The sequence below is a fragment of the Corapipo altera genome, unplaced genomic scaffold (genome assembly GCF_003945725.1).
Source record: "Corapipo altera isolate COAL_440 unplaced genomic scaffold, ASM394572v1 60354, whole genome shotgun sequence".
In the NCBI taxonomy this organism is placed as follows: Eukaryota; Metazoa; Chordata; class Aves; order Passeriformes; family Pipridae; genus Corapipo; species Corapipo altera.
The window spans coordinates 292,262-318,560 of NW_020885075.1; the positions used below are offsets into that span (position 1 = coordinate 292,262).

Consider the following 26,299-nt stretch of genomic DNA (forward strand, 5'->3'; position numbering starts at 1 on the left):
AGGACATATGCACAAACCAAGTTAGCAGTTGGAGATGATTTGAATTTCTATTTCCCACGGGATAAACCACGTTGGGACTATAACGACTCTGACCATTACCAAATCCTCCAGAGATACCGGGGTTTGGTGGCTTACGGAATAGAAAATGCAGTTCCCAAAGTTGTAAACTGGGGTTCTCTTTATGCAGTAAAACAAAACATTGGAGAAACCCCTACTGAATTTATAGATCGATTAAAGGAAGCAATGCAAACTTACACCACCTTAGACCCATCAGGGGACCAGGGCCAACAGCAGCTAATTTCACTGTTTTTGGGTCAATCTTCAGATGACATTAGGCGCAAACTACAAAAATTAAAAGCTGAAGATCAGAGAAATATTGAAAAATTAATTGAAGAAGCGTGGCGGGTATACAGGAACAGGGAAGGGATAGAAAGACAGAAATTAGGTAAAACTATCACAAAGGCAACCATCACCGCCCTGGATAAAAGAGACCATCGCTCTAGGAGACCTGGACGGCACCCTGGAAGTAGTGACCATCAGAAGTTGAGACCAAACCAATGTGCAATTTGTAAAGAAGAAGGACATTGGAAAAGAGAATGCCCTCAAAGGAAGCAAAAACCTATTTTAATGGCAGAATTGGACCAGGATTAACGGGGACCAAGGGGTTTGCCCCCAGGGATCCCTTGGTTATAATGGAACTGGGGAAAAATAAACATAAAATAGAATTTTTAGTAGATACTGGAGTAACATTCTCTGTGTTAAATCAAGAATTAAGCATTATGGACGATGTATCTTTAAATGTTATAGGAGTCACTGGTCAAGTTGAAAAAGTATCTTTTTGAAACCACTAAGTTTTAAATTAGGTAAGACTTTAGGTATACATAAATTCCTTTATATGCCTCATGCACCTCAATCACTTTTGGGAAGGGATCTATTAGAAAAATTGAATGCAGAAATTAGGTTCAACAATGGAGATATGTAAATTAAAGTAAAAGAAAATGAATTAATCGAAATTTTAAGTCTTGCTCTAATCCAGCCACAGATATCGGGAGAAGTGCCACCAGCAATCTATGACCAAATCTACCCTGGGGTTTGGGCTGACGGGACCCCAGGAAGGGCCAGACACGCTCAACCTGTAACAGTAAGATTAAAACCCGGGACACGGTCGGTAAGAATTAAACAATATCCTCTCAAACTAGAAGATAGAAAAGGAATTAAAGAAATAATTGACAATTTTATCAAATCTGGTTTACTAATTGAATGTAAATCAGAATTTAACACACCTATTTTGCCAATCCGTAAACCAGATGGCAAGAGCTATCGGCTAGTTCAGGACCTCAGGGTTATTAATAAAATTGTTGAAGAGCTCCACCCAGTGGTAGCTAACCCATATACACTTCTAACTAAACTAAAAAATGAATATGCCTGGTTTTCTGTTTTAGATTTAAAAGATGCCTTTTTCTGCTTGCCTTTGGACCCTAAAAGTCAAAAATTTTTTGCCTTTGAATGGGAAAACCCGGATACAGGAAGACGATCACAGTTCACATGGACTGTTCTTCCACAAGGTTATAAAAATAGTCCAACCATTTTTTGGAGATCAGCTTGCCAAAGATCTTGAAGAATGGACTGCACCTTCAGACAGCAGAGTCCTCTTACAGTATGTAGATGATTTATTAATTGCAACCAAGACACAGGAGGAATGTGAAAGCTGGACTGTGAGCTTATTAAACTTTCTGGGGCTGAAAGAATATAAAGTATCTAAAACCAAAGCCCAAATTGTCAAGAAAGAAGTTACTTATTTAGGATATGAAATGTCAGGAGGACAACGTCGACTTGGGCCAGAAAGAAAAGAAACCATGTGTAAAATACCTTTACCCCAGACTCCGAAAGAACTTCGCACATTTTTGAGAATGACTGGCTGGTGTAGGCTTTGGATCTACAAATATGGACTAATAGTCAAACCTCTATACCAGATTCTACAAGATGGAGATCAACAATTAACATGGACTGGAGAAGCTAAGCAAGCCTTCCATCGGTTTAAGAAGGAACTGATGCAGGCACCTGCACTGGGTCTCCCAGATGTAACTAAACCTTTTTTGCTCTTTTCGCATGAAAGGCAGGGAATCGCACTGGGGGTCCTGGCCCAGCAGGTCAGACAATATCGCCGAGCAGTGGCATACTTCTCTAAACAGTTAGATGAAGTGAGCAAAGGATGGCCAGGATGTCTGAGGGTCGTAGTTGCAGTAGTACTGAACATACAAGAAGCCTGAAAGTTCACAATGGGACAGAAAATGACTGTTCTAGTGTCACACGTGGTTTCAGCAGTGCTCGAACAGAAAGGCAGTCACTGGCTTTCGCCCTCCAGGTTTCTCAAATACCAGGCCACTCTAGTAGAACAAGATGATGTTGAAATCGTCACCACTAATATCGTAAATCCAGCAACATTCTTATCAAGTTCAACAACCACAGAGGAACCGGTGTATCATGACTGTATTGAAACAATTGAAGTGGCATATTCCTGCCGACCGGACTTGAAAGATACACCACTACCTGAGGCAGAAATGTGGTTCACCGACGGAAGTAGCTATATGAAAGATGGAATCCGCAAAGCTGGTTATGCGATAACAACCACGGATCACATCATTGAAGCACAAGCACTCCCTGCTGGCACCTCTGCACAAAAAGCAGAAATAATAGCCCTTACCAGAGCATTGCAACTAGGAAAAGGAAAAGACATTAATATTTAGACAGACTCAAAGTATGCCTTCGGGATAGTTCATGCTCATGGAGCAGTGTGGAAAGAAAGAGGGCTACTCACATCACAAGGAAAACAGATAAAGCACACAGAAGAAATCTTAAAATTACTTGAAACTGTCCAGTTACCAAAAAAGCTTGCTATTATGCACTGTAGAGGACATAAAAAAGAGAATACAGACCAAGAAAAAGGCAATCGATTGGCAGATCGAGAGGCGAAAAAGGTAGCAGAAAACGACCAAGTAGAACATGCCTCCCTTATTCCTGATGGCGAAATCATAGAGATAAGTCCTAATGTATCATATTCAAAGGAGGACTTAAAATTAATAAAAGATCAGCAAGCTCAACGCAAAGGTAACATGTACTACTTAGAAACAGGACAAATAGTGGTACCTGAAAGAGTACTATGGAAAGTTGTACAGACAGAACATAACAAAACTCATTGGGGGGCAGATGCACTACACAAATACCTAAGGAGACAAATTATAGGACGAAATTTATACACTACCCTTTGTTCTTGTGGGAGACTTTAACTTGATGGATGTCTGCTGGAAAATCAACACAGAGGAGGCAGTCTAGGAGGTTCCCGGAGTGTGTGGAAGAGAACTTCCTGACACGCCTGGTAAATGAGCCTACCACAGGTGGGGGCCCTCTAGATCTGTTGTTTACAAACACAGAAGGGCTGATGGGAGATAATCCAGGTTACTAAACAGTGCAAGACCTGCCTTCAAAACAATCCTCACACAACCAATAAAATCGAGATAGAGACAATTGGCAAAGGTAATCTCCCAGGGCAACACTGGCAGATAGATTTCTCTGAGTTGCCTAGGAAAGGAGGTTACAGATACCTGTTGGTTTTGACAGATACTTTCTCAAATTGGCCAGAGGCTTTCCCAATCCGAAGCAATAAGGTTCGAGAAGTTGTCAAGGTACTACTTAATGACATTATCCCCAGGTTTGGAGTACCTGACATCATCTCCTCAGACAGAGGACCACATTTTGTAGCTAGCATAATACAAAGAATTAGCAGCATCCTGCAAATTAATTGGCATTTACACACTCCATATCGACCACAGGCAAGTGGTCAGGTGGAGAAAATGAATCATTTGATAAAACAACAATTGGTAAAAATCTGTCAAGAAGTAAACCTACACTGGTACCAAGCTTTACCTCTGGCCTTATTGCAAATAAGGGTCAAACCTAAAACTAAAGAAGGGCTGAGCCCTTTTGAAATGTTATATGGAAGACCCTATGGGAATTATTATCAAGGAGAAGATCTCATACAAGTTGGAGAAGGATATGTACGAGAATACTTGATCTCATTAAGTAAACAATTGTCAAAAATTAACAAACAAGTAATTAGTACTCGCTCAAGAAAAATAGACCAGCCTTTACATAACATTTCCCCTGGGGAATGGGTGTATGTCAAAACTTTTTCAGGCCAACCATTAGAGGAGAAATAGAAACAACCATACCAGGTGCTTCTGACAACCTACACAACAATCAAAATTAAAGAACAGCCCACCTAGATTCATTATTCACGAGTGAAGAAGGCACCTCGAGAAACATGGACGTCAGAACTTGTAGGACCAACCACCCTCAGGTTTACTCGACACTAGCCGCTGGAACTCTGATAAGTATACTAACTCTGGTTCAAGCCATTACCTTAGACTAGCCATGGTCTAGGGTTTATATTGGATATACTGGTATGTCCAGAAAAGACATTTCCAATTTAAACCTGGCCACTGTGGTCATGCACGAAAATAGACCATGTTTTGATTGGGAAAAAAGAAATGGGCTTAGTACCTTAACCGGAATAAGTGGGAAAACACAGATAGGATGTAGAGGAATAAACATACCTGACAATGAGAAACAAATATCCCAAACACAAATCACTGTAAGAGAATCTAGAAAAAGAAACCTGATTGGTAAGTCCGTCTGTATATCCGATCAATGCTGGCACAACTTTACCATAGATGCACCAGTTTCTGTAATATGTCTTTGGACTACACTGAAAGGAGACAAAGCACTATCAAAGAAATTTATCATAGACACCACAACAACAGCAACATCACAGACTCCTGCTCCGTCACCACATACGCCCTCAGAATGTACAAAAAGAAATCACAATCTTTCCCTTGTAGGACCTTATGTAATTAGGCAATCTAATGAGCAGAAGTTACTCTTGGACCCTACATATTCTCTGAAAAAGGTCCAAGTAAAAATACAAACAAATATATCCTCTATAAAAGAGGATTGCCAACCCTTCATTCTCCAAAGTCTTAAAGGATGGAAGGCTTGGTTAAAAACCAGATCCCATCATGAAAGAGTCCAGAGAGATCTAATGAGATGGTTTGGATCAGGACTAGGAGTATTAAATTCAATAGATCAAGAAATGTTAATTAATAAGCTCAGCACTGTAACCTCTGATTTGGGAAAGTTAGAGGTACCACTCAGATCATCATTAATGACTATAGTTGAAACAGAATCTCTTACTACAGATTTGATGATCTTGTTAACTGAACACACATCTAAAGACTTTCAGGTTGTGACAAATGTCTTTGAAAAATTACAGAAAGATGTTTCAGTAGCAATACAGTGTATCCAAATTGAGCAATGGATACAATCTGTATCAGCAGGAATTATAAGAGAAGGAACCTCAGGAATTTTACCTCAAGAAATAAGAGAAATCATATCCAGACAAGACACAACAAGTAAATTTGAAAAAGAACATCAGGCATGGTGGCAGTTAGTGAACTTCACATATAACACAGAGCAGGAACAGATAGAGGTACATGTTCTTACCATCCGTGAGGTAAAAGAACAGACCATATTTCCTGTCTCAGCATTAGGAGCAATACACCGGGACATCGTAGTTAGACCTATAGGGCATAACGTCTGGGCAAGTTATGACAAGGACATGGGGAGGTGGTAAACTGTCAACACAAAGACCTGTATACCTAGGGAACAGCTAGGATATGTGTGTGAAAATGCTGTAATAGAAAAAGAAGATTTATGTTTAGATACAGAAGACAGTGTGTGTACATTTGAAATGTTCCCAAATACACAGGCACAGTCCCAAGTGTATTATGTGGGTAAGGGATGTGCCTGCATTAGGACACCTTGCACAAGTATAACGATTGATAATTGTAAAGAGTTAACTAATGGTACTAACTTCTGTGTTTGCAATTTTACTAAAATAATAAGATGTGACTTTAAATACACTGCTCCTGTGACCACCATGCAATTGATCTCGGATGGATATATGTTATATCATGAGGTGCCTAAACTACAAATAGGCATGGACATTAATATCCTCCAGAAAATGCTCTATCATCCAGATATTGAACAAATGATGGAAAAGGTAAATGCTACTTCACGTCACATGCTGTGGCAAGTGAAACACGACACAACAGAGATAAAAAACATCATTACAGAAGTGACAAAGACTAGAGAACATCATTGGTGGAGCATGTTTTTGGGATTAACCAATAGACATTCACCCACGGCAGCTCAGCTATTTAACTTCCTGATTCACCCAATCTTAGTTTTGATGCTGGCAACTCTCCTCCCTACAATCGTCAATCTATGGATGTGGTGGAAAATAAAGACTATAGCACAACAAGTACACGTGCTCTGGACTGTACAAAAAGTGATGCAAAAGAATTTGCATTAGTTAAAAGAAAAGGGGGGAATTGAAATAGAAAATGAAATAAAATATTAGATATTTAGCTATGAAGATGTGACTTTGCAAAATGTAAAACTGCTTAAAAGTCTCTGACCAAACTGTGGGCAATTGAGATAAAAAGCTTAGAGAATAAGGAAGGTTTTTTAGCACGTAGAGAGGGGTGTATAACCTGAAACTGTTTGAAATGATAAAACTTTATGTAACTACTCTATAATGGTAAGAATAAGAAGTAAAACTAAGTGTCTATTTAGATAAGGCAGACTGCAAAAAGAGTGTGTGTAAAGATAATTTTGAACTTGCTACTTTCAAACTGTATAAAAGGTTATGGTATTTCTTGGCTCGGAAGAGTGCACTGAGGAGAACACCTGCCCCTTTGCATTCCCCAGCCGTAATAAAAGTGCTTTTCAGATTGTTCAAAGGTTTCTTTGAATCAATACCACTCTGATCTGGAAAACTCAGACTCTAGTGCTTGTTTTCAGTTTGAGCAAAAGCATCAATAGGCACCAAAACTAACACTAAGGACTGGGGAAATCTTAATTCCTCCTCTTTGGGCACATGTATTATGATGCACTAACTCCATGATCATATGCTACTTTTTACCCTTCCAAAAACCACACTATTAAATTTTTCAGTGCAAAGTACAGCTCTGCACCAGGGATGGACAACAGTAAAACATAGTTTCTTGCCTCGTTTTTTGGAAATGAAAAATCAAATGTTAATTTTTCATAGCACTCTGACAGCCTTGCTGCATGAAGTTAACCACATGTATTACACATGTATTAAGGCTCTTTCTTTTTGTCCTTGACATTATAATGTTTCAGAACCATACTTTGGAGTTTGATTTGCCAAAGACCTGGATCCTCAAAGCTGCAACTAAAAACCAGTTAACTCAAAGCTCTCTGTAATGACAAGTGTGGGGAAGAAGGGTTGACCAACGGAAGATTTTGGGCGAGGAGGAAGGATGAGTTGCTTAAGGATTTTCTTTGCTCAAGAGACCTTCTGCACCTAGAAGGTTAAATCTAGGAGAGGTATAGTGTGGGAACTGTAACATTCTGTCTTTCCCTCCAGCGGTTTTTGCCAAAACAGAGGAAGTTTCTATCAGGGAAGATAATTGCGAGTTGTTTAAAACTTCAAAGCATTCTTTCCCACAGGTTTGGGGGGAAGGGAGATAGGAAGAGAAAGTTAGAACTGTAAAAGAACAGCTTAGTGGGCATCTGCACGTGCATCGGGTCTTTGATATGTAAGACAGCAGACTGGTTCTGTGTGTGTTTTTTCCACCGGGCTGTGAATCCTTGCAGCTCATCTTAGTGTTTCTGATTTAGAATTAAACTTTCCTTAATGTTTTAGCCATGGTTTAGTTCTCCGGTTACCTGCGTACATATCAACTCTTGCAACAAGTATTTTTAAAAATAAGAAGCTATGTTTCTTAAATTAGACATCCAAATGTTGCATGACAAAAAAAATCTTTACTTGGTCAAAAATACTGGCATTGCCCAAAGCACCTAAATAGCCTTTCAAATGTTTCAGTATCCATAAACTAATCAACATGGATGGAAAAATTCATAGAGAACAACTAACTGATCAGGATTCCCACAACACAAAGGAAAATGAGCTGTTGATACCTTTTTTTCTTCTAGCAGCTCAACAGTCATGTCATTCACCATGGATGGTTAACTGTAGCATTGGGAGTATGAGATTATATGGTGTCCGACTCTTCTACTTTCTTTCCCTTACACTCTCATTCAGAATGAAGAAAAAAATGGAAGAGGATAAAATGGAGCTTTTTGGTTTTGCAGTTTCAAGTTTATTTGCTGTTTGCTTTTGGGACAGCATAACTCTTAAGGATCAATCAACCCTATAGGGATCATTCTCATTTGAATGACAGTTGTTATGAAAACTATTTAGAGAGAATAATGCTGCCCTTAGGGGCCTATTAATTCTCCTCTTTTCAATTGCTTGACAGAACTGGTTTTCTGCAAGATTTAACATACTGAATCCAAAGACACAGGTAAAGCTCCGCATACAAATGTGATCGCAGAGCTACAGTTTCTTCAGGTATCTTGACTGTTTCATCTGTCCTCATAAAAGTCCCTGAGATTATAATTTGAAAGCACCACAAAGGATAGTAAAAAGAGTCAATTTTTCATCCTTTGTCTCTCATTTTAAATGAGTAATTGTGGCAGGACAACCCCACCCTGATAAGATCTAAACTCCAATCAGAGAATGCAAGCTATCAACTGCTGGCAGCCAGGGTGTTGTCTTGGTGTTAAAATATGCTAAAACCATCCTGGTTCGCCAAACTTTGAATACACACTCTGCTTTTGAAGCAGGATTTGACAGATAAGCTAGTCTTCGGGCTTGTAAATCTGTGACTACCAGTCCATCACTTCATAACTATAAAAGCCCAGTCCAACTTCCATATGGCAGACTCTTCCACATACTTCCTTGAAGTGTGGAGCTTCTCCTGTGAAGCAGAGGAGCCTCTTCATGGTTACTCCCCGGGGGTTAAGAGAAAGAGAGAGATCTACCCGCTATCTAGTATGGTGAGTTATATCAATCTCTACTTAATAATTGTTTCTTTTTGCTAGTTTCAGTACAATTGCTTTAATATAATTGCTTTGTTACAGTGCACTATATGACTGTTATATAATACACGTGACCGACGCCGCTGCCACCCCGCTCGCCCAGCACCGTCAACCCAGCACCTGCCGCTGCCAAGCCAACCAATGCCATTCGCCAAGCCAGAGCCCACCACCACTGCTGCCGCTCGTCCTCCCGCTGCCTGACCCCCACGCACTCCGGTACCGGTGCCGCATCCCGCGGGGGCCGCTCACAGCCTGCACCGAGGACACCAGCCGCCAACACCAGGACGCCGCAGCCCAGCCTCGCAGACCCAGTCAACAGACAACCGGGACCAGTCAGCAAATACACACTCTTCAGCAGCGCACGTTCATAGCGCCGAGACTCAAAGGTAAAATGGGCAAGATGGGTGTCTTCAGATCCCGACAGAAGTCATCAATAAGATCACAGCCATGGTCCCACTGACCAGCAAGAAGGAAACGCAAGTTTTTCTGGGTGCCATAGGTTTCTGGAGGATGCATATCCCAGAGTACAGTCAAATCGTAAGCCCTCTCTATCCGGTTACCCGAAAAAAGAATGATTTCCAGTGGGACCCTGAACAGCAACAGGCATTCGAACAGATTAAACGAGAGATTGCACACGCTGTAGCCCTTGGGCCAGTCAGGACGGGGACAGATGTGAAAAATGTACTCTATTCTGCAGTTGGGAATAAAGGTCTCTCCTGGTGTCTCTGGCAAAAGATGCCTGGTGAGACTCGAGGCCGTCCACTTGGGTTCTGGAGCCTAAGCTACAGGGGATCTGAAGCCAACTACACCCCAACAGAGAAGGAGATCCTAGCAGTTTATGAAGGAGTACAACCTGCCTCCGAGGTGATTGGCACAGAAGAACAGCTGCTCTTGGCACCTCGACTACCAGTGTTGAACTGGATGTTTAAGGGAAAGGCGTCCTCTACACATCATGCCACTGATGCTACATGGAGTAAGTGGATCGCTCTGCTCACACAGCGTGCCCGTATTGGAAATCTGAATCGCCCTGGGATCCTAGAAGTCATCACAAATTGGCCGGAAGGTGAGAGTTTTGGTCTAGCAGATGAAGAAGAAGAAGAGCAGGTGGTACTGGCTGAGGAAGCCCCAGAATTCGATAAACTACCAAAAGAAGAAGCACGCTACGCCCTCTTCACTGACGGTTCCTGTCGCCTTGTAGGAATGAAGTGCAAATGGAAAGCAGCTGTATGGAGCCCCACCTGACAAGTTTCAGAAGCTACTGAAGGGGAAGGAGAATCGAGCCAATTCACAGAGCTCAAAGCGGTCCAGCTGGCATTGGACATTGCTGAACGGGAGAAGTGGTCAAAGTTTTACATCTACACTGACTCGTGGATGGTAGCCAATGCTCTGTGGGGATGGTTGGACAGATGGAAGAAGGCCAATTGGAAACGCAGGGGAAAACCCATCTGGGTCGCTGATACGTGGCAAGACATCGCTACCCGGACAGAGAAGTTCACTGTGAGAGTCCGTCACGTAGACACCCATGTGCACAAAGGCCAAGCCAATGAAGAGCATTGCAACAATGAACAGGCAGACCGAGCTGCACGAGTCAAGGTGTCACAGGTGGACCTGGACTGGCAGCACAAAGGAGAGTTGTTCCTAGTACGATGGGTCCATGATGCCTCAGGTCATCAGGGCAGAGATGCCACCCATAGATGGGCACGAGACCGAGGGGTGGACTTAACCAAGGACATTATTTCCCAGGTTATCCATGACTGTGAGACCTGCACTGCCATCAAACAGGTTAAGAGACTGAAACCCCTATGGTATGGTGGACGTTGGAGTAAGTAGAGGTATGGGGAAGCCTGGCAAGTTGATTACATCACACTGTCACAAACTCGCCAAGGTAAGCGCTATGTGCTTACCATGGTGGAAGCCACCACTGGATGGTTGGAGACGTATCCGGTGCCTCACACTGCTGCCCGGAATACCATCCTGGGCCTTGAAAAGCAAGTCCTGTGGCGACATGGTACCCCAGAGTGCATCAAATCAGATAACGGAACTCATTTCAGGAACAGTTTAGTTGCCACCTGGGCAGAGGAGTATGGCATCAAGTGGGTGTACCACATCCCATACCACGCAGCAGCCGCAGGGAAAGTTGAACGACATAATGGACTGTTGAAAACCACCCTGAAGGCTTTGGGTGGAGGGACAGACAAGCACTGGGATCAGCATCTAGCACAGGCTACATGGTTAGTTAACACCAGAGGTTCCATCAACCGAGTCGGCCCTGCCCAATCAGAGTCCCTCCACACCATGGATGGAGATAAGGTCCCCGTGATTCACGCGAGGGGTGTGTTAGGGAAAAAGGTTTGGATTAACCCTGCCTCGGGTAAAAGTAAACCCATTCGTGGGATTGTTTTTGCCCAAGGGCCTGGCGGCACCTGGTGGGTGATGCAGGAAGATGGAGAAACTCGGTGCATACCTCAAGGAGACCTTATTCTTGGATAAACTGGTTGTAACTGTATACTTGTATCTGTATGTAACTCTGTATTTGTATCTACCTATTAGTGGATGTGTACATAGTTAGGATGATGCATGTACGTATGAAGTTCAAAGATTTAATCTGATAACGTGTGAAAGCATGGGAAAGAAAATTAGGGGTGGATAATGTTATGGGTTATAAATCTGAGAGAGGAATTTTCCCTTCCCCTGCTTTCCCTGTAAGAGAAAACAGTTCGAAGGGGGAAGGGAGTTGATTAGCCTTACAAAGGAACTGGTTGATCGGTTTAATGGGCCATTAACTGCTGGAGTGAGGGGGGGATGTTTTGGGCAGACGGGGGAGGACACGGGAGACGGTAGAGTGCTTGGGCCAGGACAGGGACGGGGACGGTTTTCAGGCATTTCTAGAGGAAAGTCTGAGAGCCAGTTCTCTTCCCTGGTTTTTTCGTCCTGGTGAGACCTGACTATTGGCCCTGCACCGTCAGTGTCTTGTGATTCCCATCAGGGTTGACAAGTCTTTGCTGCTTCTTTTCATCGGAGAGGTCTGTGCTTGCTGGGAGAAAAAGAGGGGAGAGCTTCGGAACACTACCATCTGGGAACAGTGAGTCCTCTTGGGGGGTGAACTTTTTTTTTTTCCCTCACCCCTTCCCTCCGTTAAGGAAAAGGGGTCCCCCTATTTCCCTCTCGGTTTCTCCTGCGGGTCGGGACTGCTCCCTCCAGACCCCTCTGCCCACGTGGTGGCTGCTGGAGCCCAACAGTGCCCCCTGCTGACCACGACAGGGTACTGCAGGTCCTACATCTTCAGCGGTCCAACAGCGTCCCCTGCGGACCCTGCACCTTTAGTGACCAAACAGTGCCCCCTGCTGGCCACAACAGGGCGTTGTAGACCCTGCACCTTCCAGCGATCCAACAACGCCCCCTGCAGGACAAAATCAGGACTGTGCTAAAGGACAGAGAAGTATTCTTTTAGACTTTTTGTTGTTGTTGTTGTTGTTGTTGTTTTTTCTAGGATTGTTTTCTAGTTCCTTGGTTGTTTTTTTTTTTTTGTGTTACTGTTTTTTGCCAACATACATATATCTTTTAATAAAGGGTTGTTATTTCTTCTGGTTTTCCACATTTTCCTCGAGTAAAGCCCCTTAATTTTGATATTACAATTGCTGAGAGAGAGGAGTTTGGTCTACCTCATAACTCATCCTCTTTAGCAAACAGTTCAGTCTCATCAGACTGCAACACTCATAAAACTCAAAGCTCAGGAGGGGGACCCCCAAGCGAACAATGCCTTCCCAGCCTGGCAAGCCATAATGTCTGCATTAAGCAGAGCACACAAACGAACAACAAACGCATCCAACACCAACACACACCCCCCGTTCACGCTGCTGGCAACAGCCCAGCTTTTAGGCGTAGGAGTTTAAACACACAAAGCCCGGCGGGGGGGGGTAGTGGAGCCGTTCGTGATTTAACTATGGGGAAGGGAACCGGGAGCCCAAGGGACACGGGTCGGTGGGAAGGGACGGGGCCTGAGATGCAAGATCCCAGTCCATGGGATCACCACAGGGGGCCCCGTAATGGCGATGGGGGGGCTAACCCAGCTTATTTGCCAACCCATACCGTGGATGATCGCCGAACACGCCCTCAGGGGCGGGCACCGCCATCTCGCCCGCCACGCAGACCGGAGAATGACCCATCCTTCCCCGCCCCCGCACCGTCCCCTCCACCCACCATCACCCCCCCCCAGGGAACCAGGTTCGCTGGGGCTACAGGGGGGGAGGAGTGGGGGGATGGGGAGGAGGGAACCGGGATAGTTTCACCGGGAGGGAGTGAAGTAGTAAATGGAGAAGTATCGGTTGATAAGTGTGCCACATGATTGGAGGACAATGTGTGGTTGGTCGATTTGACTGGGGATGCAAATTATAATTCAATAGATACACAATCTAAATACCATAGAGAGATATGCGATGTAGTAGTCAGGCAAGCCCTAAAAGCTATGAAAAACATTCTCACTACAAACCAAGATGATTACCTGTCCCCCATTAAAGTGTTACAAGGTTGTACTGAACCAAATTTGAGATGTTTAGACCAGCTGCAGTCTGCTTTAAACAAGCAAGTTGAATACAATGAAGCCAGAGAGATGCTGTATAAGCATTTGGTTTTTGAAAAGGAAAACACAAGCTGTGAAAGAGCTTTGCAGACCCCTCCTGCGGGGGAAAGCTGCAACATTACTAAGCTGATACAACCCTACCAAAGAGTTAGCTCTGTGAAACACCCATTTAACCCATTTGCTATAATCATAGAAGCCCAATTAAGAGTGAAAGATGAGGTCAGACACAGAGCTACTTGTGTTACATGCGGTAACGGTAACCACTCCCAGAGAGATTGCCCTTGGAGACCCCTAGCAGCAACATCTCACCAATACCCAAACAACAGGGAATGGGTTGAGTTGTACCAAGGGTGCCATAAGCAAGGCAAAAGATATACCATAAGCATCGTATTGCTTGCTGCCGTGTTGCTTGCTACCCTCCTCTCTGCCACCCACTTTCCCGAGCAAGAGAGGAAGCAGCTTAAGGCAAGCCACAATGTGCCAACAACCAGCCCCCAAAATACCCCTGTACTCTGCACCCCCAAGAAAGGTGAGAGGTGGAGAACACTGCAAATGTTAAGAGCAGAAAACGCAGTCATAAAGCATGCAGAAGCCTTGCAGCTTGGACTGCCCCTACCTATAAGGCTTCCAGCAACTTGGTCACTAGTGGTAATTGATTCAAAGAACTATTCCTTTACCACCCTCCTACACCCTGAGGATGCCCAGAGGCTTTTCTTTCCCATCATGGCCTTGAACAATGCACAGCCTATGCAAAATCACTGTTGGGTTGTCATTCCTCAGGAGATGCAAAATAACCCAACAAGATATCAAACAGCCATGATACATCATTATGTAGATGACACATTAATAACCACGGCCACAAGAAATGAACTGCCATTTATTATTACTGCTCTAACCAAAACTGTCCAAGATGCAGGACTTCAGATTGTTTCAGATAAAATCCAGCAATCACAACTCTGGACTTGCCCTGGACAGGAATCCATGCAGCAAAAGGGTTCTCCACAGCCACTGCAGCTTGAGGTAAAAGACACTTTAACCTTACATGAGTTGCAAAAACTCCTGGGAGCCATTAATTGGTTAAGGTCTATTCTAGGCTTAACCACAGAGGAGTTACACTCTCTCTTTGTGTTGCTAAAGGGGGACTCTGACCTAAGGTCTAACAAATCTCTGACAGCAAAGGCAAACCAAGTGTTAGACATTTGTACCAAGGCGATACAAAGCAGACAAAACAGGAGAAATCCTGAACGGCAAATCTGCCTAGTCCTTGTTTCCAGCAGGTATGAACCATTGCAGTTTTGTTTCAGTGGGATCAGACTAGCAAGACCCACTGCAAATTCTAAGTGGTTGTTTCTGCCACACACATACCACCTAAGAACTGTGTAGGCTGTTAATGAGATGTTTGCAAAGTTTGTCATTAAAGGCAGAGGACGACTGCAGGAACTTTGTCAACATTCCAGCTTCGAAGGACAATTTGGATAGGATGCCAGCTGAGGACGCAGGATTCCAAGCTGCCTTGGCAAGTTTTGGTGGTAATATTTAAACTCATCTCCCTAAGCACAGATTGTAGGCAGAAATCAGTAATGTACCTTTAAAAGCCACACCAGATGCAACTTGAAACAGTAAAAGGCCTCAGAGCCTTCACACATGCATCTGGGAAAAACACAAAATGCTGCAATGACTTGAATAAATCCTGCCACAGAGCAGTGGGAATGAGAACTACAGACCATGAACCAAGGCTCTGTGCAGGTTCTGGAACTGGCTGCCATTCGTATTGCCTTGGGAAAGTTTTCTGAACAACCTGTTAATATTGTTACTGATTCTTGTTATGCTGCAGGGTTAGTCTCATGTCTGGAATTTTCGTTTCTTCGAGATGTTTCTAATCCTCATCTGTTATTTGAAATGCGTTCTATTTGGTTTCTTGTCAATCACAGAAAGTTTGATTTCTACATAATGCACACCAGATCTCACACTGACATGCCAGGGCCAATAGCTGAAGGGAACCGGGAGGTTGACAAAGCAGCAATGTTTAACACAGTACCCAGGACCCTAGAGAAAGTAAAATTGTGCCATTCATTTTTTCATCAGAATGCACGCTCTCTAAAGAGACAATTCAAAATAACAATTAATCAGGCTCAAGACATCATATTGACTTCTCCAGATTGTCAAAAAATCACCCCCATACCATCTCAGGAAGGCGTTAACCCCAGAGGGTTAATGGCAAATGAGATCTGGCAAACAGATGTCACACACATCCCCGAATTTGGCACCTTAAAATATGTACATGTAACTGTAGACACACATTCACAATACATAACTGCTACAGCACACACAGGTGAGAAAGTCAAGGATGTAATGAGATACTGGCTAAGTTGTTTTGCTACCCTTGGTACCCCAAAACAAATCAAGACCGATAACGGACCAGCGTACGTCTCTGAAAAGGTAAGAAATTTCCTATCAGAGTGGGGAATTTCACATGTCACAGGAATCCCACACTCACCTACCGGACCGGCAATTGTAGAAAGGGCACACCGTACACTGAAAGAAATGTTAGCAAAACAAAAAGGGGGGGAGAATCTATATAGTCCGCAAGAACGTTTGTGGAAAGTCACATATGTTATCAATTTTTTAAATTGTGACAGTGCTGAAAGAAGTAGGTATGAGAAGCAGCACAAATCTCAGGCGTTTGCCTCTCCCAAGCCACTAGTCATGGTAGAGGATTTGATTTCGGAACAATGGACAGGACCTCTAGACCTTATGATTTGGGGGAGAGGTTACGCCTGCGTGGCTACAGGAAAAGAACTGGATTCCTTCCAGGTGTGTAAAATCCTATTTAGGTACACAATCACAGCCGCAGGAACCAGATAACGCAGGAGTTTAAAAAGAGTTATGTTTATGTTTCAAGTTTATATTAATAAATGACCAATGTGGTAACAAGCAGTCTACAAAATATCAGTGCATGTATGAGAGTGAGTGAATGACAGCCGTCAGTGAATGAGAAGAGTGAATGAATAAAAGAGTTGTGTGACTGGACAAATATTAAAACACAGAACACCTCACAAAACCACATTACCTCCACCACAAGGTCACTTTAAAAGAATTGAGTTTTGTTAAGCTTACCCTGTTTCTTAAATAAAGTTTGAAATCCCCAGTTATTTAAAAACCCTCAGGTTAATAAAGGTTATAGTTTTATACATGGTTGGGTTAAGGTTCCTAAGTTAATAAAGTTATTTCTCCAAGTTGCACTACCCTATAGGAATATAAGAAAGTTTTAAAAAGGTTTACAATAGAAGTATAAGAAGCCAAGCAAGCGATGTGCTGGGTCATTGCGAGCCTTGGTAGTTTACAATGTTCTGATTGTATGCGCTGTTGTTGTTTTGCACTGTTTTCGTGACTTCTTTAGATAATTAAGGGAGGGGTGATGTGGGAGGTGTGTCTAAGGCACGGGGGATGTGCCGGGGCAGAGAAGCCCAAGGGAGTATGCGCCGACATAGGTAACCCCATTGGCTAAAGAAGTCACATGGTATGAAAGGATAAAAGAGCGCGGATTTTGAAATAAACTCTCTTTGTCTCACCACCGCACGAGGAGCAGTCATTCCTTGTTATACAAGGACTTTGCGTTCCCTACATCATGATTCCCTCAAGGGAGAAGAGCACAAAGAATTCCAACTACATTGATCAGAAATCCCTTAAAAATGTATTAGGATCCAAAGTCTTACTTTTCTACTCCACCCAGTTCCAATTAATTTCTTCTATAGGTTTAGAAGATGTGATCAAACAGAACTAGGAACACAACTGTAGTACAGTCAGAAAGCCCTGTGCAACGGATGGCCCACAGTTCCTGAATATTTTCCCCAAAAGAGTAAGAAAGCATAATGTAAGTGTACAGAATAACCACATTTCCTGCACTTTCAAGCCTCCTCTGGACCCCCTCTGTTGGTGTGACCGGTACCCCCTGATCCCGACCCATGGTAATATGATTAGCATGCAACTAACACCATTTATAAGGCAGCCATCCTCTGTGATGCATTAATCCCTTTTCCCCTCATTATCAGGTCCTGTGAACCAAGTAGACAAACCAGATTTCTTCTTCCCCTCCCTGTCGTCCTCGAGATTCCTGGGTGCCAAACTGACTACTCCCCTCCTTACTGGCCTTGAAGGTCCCAAGCACACAGTCAACTGGGTGGTGGTGATGACCCCGTCACAGAACACAGAAGCCTAACAGCACACACAGCACTTGTCTATAAAATCAAGCAGTTACAGGTCCTAAGTGGGACTTGGATAGGAACTGCTGCTGGACAGTTGTGACAGACCAAAATGCAACCAAGTAAAAAAATTGCCAGACAGCAGTTAGAATAAACAGGGAGGATGCGACAGACCAAACTTTGTTCAGACAGACTGACTTATTGTGTCCCTCATGGCCCCAGACTGAGGTCTTAAACAGTGTTTTTGCACCAGACATGGGAAAAGGCTGATAAGAAGCAGATCCTGACAGAGGTGGGGTGATGGCTTTTATCATGTTAATTCTCCCTGATAAGGTACAGCTGGTTCAACTACAGAGGTCATGTCTTAGAAGGGGTCATAAACCATCAAAGACCCCCAAAGACTCATTTCTGGGGCCTTCTACCAGAGGACTGCACATGATCCACAGTGTTGCATCAGACAGTGTAAAACTCCCCTCCCAGGGGAACTACCTGGGTGTTCCCACCTGAACCTGAACATATATTAACCTGTTGAACTCTTTGTTTTGTGAGTCCCCACCCCAGACGGATCAAGACTGCGACCATCACTTTGACTAACAGACATCAAAATGGCAGCAATCAAGACTCGTCCCTGGATCCACAGGTGGTGATATCTTTCCTCTATCTACTCTTGTTCTTTCTTTCTCTTTCTTTCTTTTCCTTATATATTTTCTTATGTGATATCTTTATACTTTTATATTGTTATATTTCTATAGATAATAACCCAAATGGCTACATCCCTCCTTTCCACTGCAACCAAATTGTTCTAAAATAAACCTGCCATACATATATACACCAGTCATTCAGTATCGTTTCACTCTAATCCACCCCAAGGGATCTATTAACAAGAACCTCAGTTACCCCGTCTCAGGGGTAGGTCGTAACAACAGTGGCCTTCTGGTGGCCAGGGATGCCTCCACCATTGTCTGCTTCCTCCAAGGATTGAGGGAGTGACTTATATTCTTTTATGTCTTTTTGAGTCTAGATTATGATTGTGATATTGATACTGCAAGCCAAGTATTAAGATTTGACCCGATCTGCAGAGGGTCCAGATGATTAGAAACCATAAGCTAGGTGGTGCTATAAAATTCTGTGCTACGCTACTTATAAAATTGTGCTACACTGATTCTGCTCCTAGAAATGCTGTGCTATTCTTAATATAAAATCTATGCTATGCTAATCATAACATCCTGCTATAAAAAAATAAAGCTTTCATTATAACTACAACTTAGTGCCATTATCATTCTGCCAAGGATGCCTAAAAGAATCTGTCTGTCCCCTTAGTGTTGGATGATAGTTGGTTAAGTTCAAACCATTTTATTATTCAGTATAAGGATACCACACCAAACAATAAAGATTATTATATGCATGGAACAGACAAACAGAGTTTAAGCGACTTTGTTCAAGGTCACAATGTATCTATCTATAGGACAGATTCTCTACCTATCACTTTTAATTTTCTATGGGTTTATGTGTTCATAAATTATTTGTAAACATCTAGCATACTCTGGTCAGTATACTAACACTGTCACTTCAATACTCTCTATAAAACTATAACCTGTTAGCTGAATGACAGCAAAGCATTAGGGTTGATCCTACGAAAACCATACTAACTTCCTTTGAGTCTAAATTTTAATATTTTGCTTCTGAAGAAAACAAAAATGACCTGCTCTACTGTGCAGTTCCTGGTGCAGGTTGTCGTTTCTCCAATGGACACTGAAACATCATGCCATCTGCTTCTTGACTGATTGTCACACAAAATCAGGGGTTTTATACAGTTTTCATACATGATTTTTATACATATTCATATGATTGCAACATCTATCTATACATATTGATGATAGGCGGAGTCTAGGCGGAGCTTAGGGTGGTGCTTCTTTTGGCGCTCAGTTTCGGGGGTACATCCAGCCTTTGGCCTCAAGTCGAGGGTCTTTTTCTCAGCTTTCTCGCTCTGACCTCTCTACCTTTCTATTGTTCTTGCCCTGATTACTGAAGCTTGGAGAAAGCCTTGGCTCTAGGCCTGTTTCTCCTATTCAAATGTCTACCTTATCCTACTGTTGCCTTAGGAGACCGCTGAAAAAGAGACTCCAGGTCAAATTAGGGTATCAGATAAGAAAGCAGAAAGCTTTAATGAGCCACCAGGTTCTGGGGAATACAACTGTCGTGCGCACCGTGTGTCCAGGGGGTTCCACAATTTAAGGTGTTAACCCATCCAATCCCCCCGGTTCTGCCCCGTTCCACCCCCCCAGTACACCCCTTCAGGAATTGAGTCTGGGGGAGTTTGGGATCCCTCTTTCATCATCTTCCTCTTCATCAAAGCACGTGCAGCCCTTGGAGTTCCTCCAAAGTTCTGGGTTTGAAGGTCGCTGTGCCTGCGTGGCATCTTGTTGTCCAGGCCAGGGTGCAGATGTTCTTAAACAGAATGAAGGCCTACCTTGAGGGAAGTCTAAACAAGCTAACAGAATTAACGGAATTTTGATATGGGAAGGGGAACAGTGTTGGGAAAATGTGTAAACTACTGTGCTAAAGGGTGAGGGATAATACAGCTACTTTAAAATCTACATTCACTACATAACTACTTCTAAAGCCTATAAAAATTAAAAAATCAAAAATTCCATGGTAACACTACCTTTTGGTCCAGTGAACAGAACAGAACGAGTCTTTGTTTCTCGCTGTCCTACTTTAATTTAACTGGACATAAATTAAATTCTTCCCCAAGTCAAGTCTGTTTTGCCCATGACAGTAATTGCTGAGGGATCTCCCTGTCCTTATGTTGACTCACGAGTTTTTTAATTGTATTTTCTCTCCCCTCTTGTGTTGAGAAGGGGGAGTGAGAGAGCAATTGGATGGGCACCTGGCAGCCAGCCAAGGTCAACCCACCCCATAAAATGCTTCTTCTGTCTCAGGTATGGGAAATATTTTGAAATCATAATGTCACTGTTAACATTTTCAGAACATGATTAGTCTTGCCATAACATAACTGAACACTAAGCATCTAGTGATCTACTATAACAAACTGCATTTCACAATTCTGGAAATCTTAAGAATAAAAGTAGCGATGTTGACATAATATCTACATTCAGCTTGTAAGATAAGCTATTTTCCTCCATAACAAATTGAGAAGTAAAGCAATGAATAACTTCCAAAAGTAACCTGACCATAACAGGTTAACTGCATTTTAACTGCTGATTTATATCAGTTAGCTGTCACAAATAACTTCCCTAAACAGTTTCCAAAGTGGGCAAACAGGGAAAGAAAGAGGAAAAACATGTCTGTTTCTCACTTTCACTAGCTTTTCTCTCTAGCTTTTTCCTCTATTTCGCCTTTTCATTCATTCTCAATCTCACACTCACATTCTCACTCTTGCTCCCTCCTTCTGTTCTGCTACCCCTTCCTTTCTTGCTCTCTCTTCCTCTAGCTCTTGCTCTCACACCATTTCTTGCTTTTGCTCCACCACATTCTCTTTTCCTCTCTTGCTTTCTCTCTCTCGCTCAGTCTCTTGCTCTTGCCCTTCGCTTTCTCTCTCTTGCTTGCTCAGCATCTACGTCTCTCCCACTTATTCTCCCTTCAATTCTCTTGGTCCCTTGTGTGCTTCCTCATGCTTTCTCTCTATCTCACACTCCTGCTTTTGCTGTCTCTCTTGGTTTGTCTATCTGCTGTCCCTCTTCCCCCCCTTTCTTTCTCACCATTTCTCCTTCCCTTCCTCTTTTGCTCCTCCCATCCAACTCTCTCCCTCTCCCCTTTGTCACTCTAACAATTCATCTTTCCCATTCCTCTTTCTCTCTCTCTCTTTCACTGTCTACCTCTCTACCTCCCCTCCTTCTTTCTTTCTTTTCTTTCTTTCTCTTTCTTTCTTTTTCTCTCTTTCTCCCTTTCTCTCTTTTTCTCTCTCTTTTCCCTTCTCCTTCTTTGTTTCTCTGTTGCTCTCTTCCGCTCTTTCTCCTTTTTATTCTCTTTCCCCATCTCTTTCTCACCTCCTATTTATTTCTTTCCCCCCATCACCATTTCTCTTTGACTCTGTTGTGGGTTAACCCCGATAGGCAGCTAAGCCCCACATGGCCACTCACTCAGTCCCCCCCAGTAGGAGGGGGAAGAGAATTGGAAGGGTAAAAGTGAGAAAATGCATGGGTTGAGATAAAGACAGTTTAATAGGGAAAGCAAAAACTGTATGCATAAGCAAAGCAACGTAAGGAGTTGTGGTGGGGGAAAAACAGTTTTCCCCCTGAAGCTATAAAATGGTAAACCCCCAGGGAGTGGTGACCCTTGAGGTTTGAGCCAATGAGTGCTTCTGCAAAATATAAACATATCACAAGCAGACCGGAAAAGAAAGGTAGTTGTTGTTGTAGGAGTAGTCATGTTGTAGAGCCATGAGGAGAAGTAGCAGGAGCCCCACTGGGGGTTGGGCCCCCCCAGTCCCCGGCTGGGGGGCTACAGGGACTTGGAACAGTGTAAGACTGGGCTAAGTACCTGTAGCTAGAAAGCTGAAGGAGTTTTCTCCACCATGAGTGGGCAGACGGAGCAGCGGCAGGAGCAGCGTACAGAGAAATGGTGGCAGAGAGTCAGAAGGAGATAAGAACTGAAGAAGCAGCAAACAAACATGCAGTTGAGCAGGAAGACACAGAATTGTCTGAGAGAGAGAGAGAGCAGCAGAGAGAGAACTAAGCTCTACAGAGAGAGAGAGAATTTGGGTAAGAACTGAACCAAAGTCTCCAAATCCCTCTGAGACCTCCTAGGAGGAGGGAGATGGACTCTTACTTGAGAAGAGTCTTGGAGTGCTACAGCACTGCAGAGAGGAGTTGAGAAGCTCAGGTGTCCTGGAAAGCTGGACCGGGACAGCCAAAGGAATGCAGAGGAGGACCTTCACCACCCCCCCACCCCCCCACTGCCTTGAGAGGGACCACAGAAGCTCTGTAAGGGAATTTGAATCCCCTGAAGATAGGGACCGTCACGAAGACCCCTGTGCTTCGTGGTATGACGTAGTGAAGTGACCTTTGTCCTGGTGAACACAGTCTACGGAAGATAAGACCCTTGCTTGAAGTCGAAGGGTCGAGGGGTTTGGATACCCCCTCCTGTGTACTGGCAGAGATCCAGCTACAGTTGCTGCATGAGAGAAGAGAGCCTGCTGCCCTAGAAACACTGCTGCTCTGAAAGTAGAAAGGATCTCTTCCTTCTTCCCTCCTGGACTTTTATTTGGAAGGGAGAAGAGATTTGATCCATTGTAAATACTGTTTTATCATAATAGAGATAGTTAAGATTGTATATGATGTATTATACTATTTATTTGTACAGTGTTTGTAATATAACCCTTTTCCCCCATTTTGAGTCTCGTGTGGTGTCTGGAAAACCCATCTCACACTGGGTTGAGATGTGGGAGGAGGGCTAGGACTTGAGAATTGGATTTTGGGGCTCTCAAACCATGACAGGAATTCATTCACTACTTCCAATCTTACTTTTCCAGGAAAGCAGGTTTTCATCACATGTGATGGTTACTTGGGAAGACAAATGCCATATCTCCAAACTTCCCCCCTTTCTCCTTCTTTCCCCCAGTTTTTATTGCTGAGCATGATGGTATATGGTATGGAATATCCCTTTGGTCAGTTGGGGTCAGCTGTCTTGGCTGTGTCCCCTCCCAGTCTCTTGTACGCTGACAACCTTCCCACTGGGGGTGGGCAGAGGGAGAAACAGAGAAGGCCTTGATGCTGTGTAAGCACTATTCAGCAATAGCTAAAACATCAATGTGCTATCAACACTATTTTGGTCACAAATCCAAAACAGCACCGTACGAGCTACTAGGAAGAAAATTAACTCTATCCCAGCCAAAACCAGTACATCACCCTTTCTTGATCTTGCCAACTCCCCAACAACTTTTTTTCACTTTTTTTTTTTTTTAAAGCAGCAAGACAATAAAAGTCTAACTGAAAAAATACATTTTCCATTGGAATTTTTCATAGCTATTTTATCTACATTACTCTCAGTAAATTTAACGCACAAACACAATAAATGAAGGCTCTTAGCAAACATAATATCAACAACTGCAACTGTTGTTAAAAGACATTTTATCATATCCACTGTGTTTTGGCAAAGCTTTAGCAATGAAAACATTGAAATCGACTAGCAATACTACAATAAGTGTTGTGGCATAAACTTCTCTATGTAGGTCCTTTGGATTAAAAGGCAAAGCATTCCTGACAATCTGTGACAGAGTGAAATCCTACCAGCACTCAACATATCAAAGACCAGGAAGCTCCATTCCATTAAATATTTAGGTCCTTCAAACACAAAACCAGAAAAGCAAAACAAGACAGATGGACAGAACAAACCAACCAACCAAACAGAACAACCTTACCTTTCACAAGCTCGGACAGTCCATGCAGCAATTATCCATAATGAGATACTAAAAACCAACAGTACAGTTCCTGGACATATTGTCATTAAAGTCTTCATAACAAAACGGGTATTGAAGTTTATCTTGTTTAACGCTCCAATGCTTCTAGATGATGCATCAGTGAAAAGTTTGCTATGCAAAAGCATAACTCTGGCAATAAGATACAGCCTTAAGAACATTGGTATAGATAAAATAATATCCACATCAGCTGTTGTTGTGGATGGAGTGTAAGAAAAGGCAAGACGGGCTGTCCATGTGAATGTATAGTTCCCAGGTATGGGATGTATAGCACATACAAGTATTTCCAAGCAGATAAAGAAAATACGCTCATAAGTCATGGCTATTCTCCAGTCATCTGCTCCATTGTCCACCATGAATAACTGAAAAGATAAAATACAAGGTTAACTTTAGTATGCCATTAACAAACCTTGTTATGATTGCATTTTAAAATACCATTGTTTTCAGAGCTGCTAATGACCACTAAAACCAAAATAAATTTGCCATTTCAGCAAATGACATTACTAAGTCACTACTAAGTGAATGTCATTTTGAGTAAGCCAAAAAGAATGTTTTTGTGCGCTGTTTTTAAAACTTTATATGAAACTGAATTTCCACATATTATTATTTACTAAGATTTTTTCAATTTTTTGTTTAATTGTAATTTTTGATAAAACAAAACTTTGTGTCAATTTAAACCTCATCCCTTCAAAATCAATTTCTTAATCAAAGTTCATAGAATTAAGAAGAACTTTTAAAAAGGTTTTTCAGGATGGAAATCTAAATTACAAATTGAAAATACTTTCTGCAGTACAACATTAGGACTTCTTTAGAGCACGTCGGTGCTTCAGACTGGAGAGGTTATAGCTTCAGTAGAATTATTCAAATTTTCTTCAAACTTCAGGTACCAATAATAGACCAATGCAGGCTGCAAAACCATCCAAGAAACTACATAAAGACTCTAAAAGATAACTCATCAGTTCAAAATCAGTTCAACTGTACCTCAACTACTAGCAATACCCAAACTAGCTGTTTTAAAGCTAGGTTGACCATGTCTAAATGAACTGTAATCACACCTTCAAAAAAACAAAAAATGAAAAGCAGAGGTCTGCAAACACCAGAGTAGCCTAAGTGAGCTCTATTAGTAGCTGCAAATTAAATGCACATGAATGTATGTAGGTCCTTGCAGAACCAAAGCCTTCAGTTTACCACACAGGAACAAAAGTAATAAACCACTTCACATTGTTTAGTAAATGTTGTTCCTGAAGATTTACTAACTAAATACTTAATTGAACAATATTTGTCACTAGTAGAGAGTAGGGTTATGCAAGGCAATGTCATTGTTGGGACGGACTACGACATGTAATATTCAGCAAGAAAGTTTATTGGAAAAGGAAAATGAAGCAGCAGCAGTCACGAGCTGCACTTTACAGCCTCTTAAATACAGTTCTTTTGGTACACGTATATCACACAGATAGGTCAGCTTACATACACAAACTACAATTCTTACAGCTAATAGGTAGATTTTAGCTGGATTTCTCTGGACTTTCTCAGTCCTACTTTCTCACAACATTTCTGTGCACCTGTCCCTGTTTTCCTTTGAGGTTTATATTTTTCTCAGTCACTCTTCAGAATAAGTCCTCGTTCTCATGAGACAGTGTTCCCTGTTCCCACGGGACAGTTCTCTCCTGCTGCTCCTCTGCTCTCTCAGGATGCATCAGTACGTTGTCAGGATCAGGGCCTCCATTCTCAGCCACTCTCTCTCATTCCATCTCAGGGGCTCGGTCCCGCCGAAATCCCCCACAATTCCCCCTCTGTTTTTATGTGAAGCAATTGCTTCAGGGTACCATACATCATCCCTATAATAGCCTGTCCTGTAGGAGAATGTGAGATAGTCGTAACATGAGTGAACTTTGTATCGGGGAGGGGGGTTACTTTATCAGAGAAGGCCCGAGATATACAGACACGAAAAACAGACACCGTTGCTAGCTCAACAAAAACCCCAATATTTATTACAAAAGGTGGTCAAGAAAATGAACAAACCCAAGAGGGAGGAACGAGGAGAGGAATAAG

General features: G+C 42.7%; 1 protein-coding gene across 1 annotated transcript in view; it reads right to left on the reverse strand.

Moving 5' to 3' along the window:
- LOC113960000 (small conductance calcium-activated potassium channel protein 2-like) overlaps positions 1-26,299 on the reverse strand; it is a 187,077-nt gene that overhangs the window by 160,106 nt on the left and 672 nt on the right. Inside the window, exon 3 of the mRNA XM_027669316.1 lies at positions 24,191-24,609. Within this exon, the coding sequence (XP_027525117.1) occupies positions 24,191-24,609 (419 nt within the window). The remainder of the gene's footprint in view (positions 1-24,190; positions 24,610-26,299) is intronic.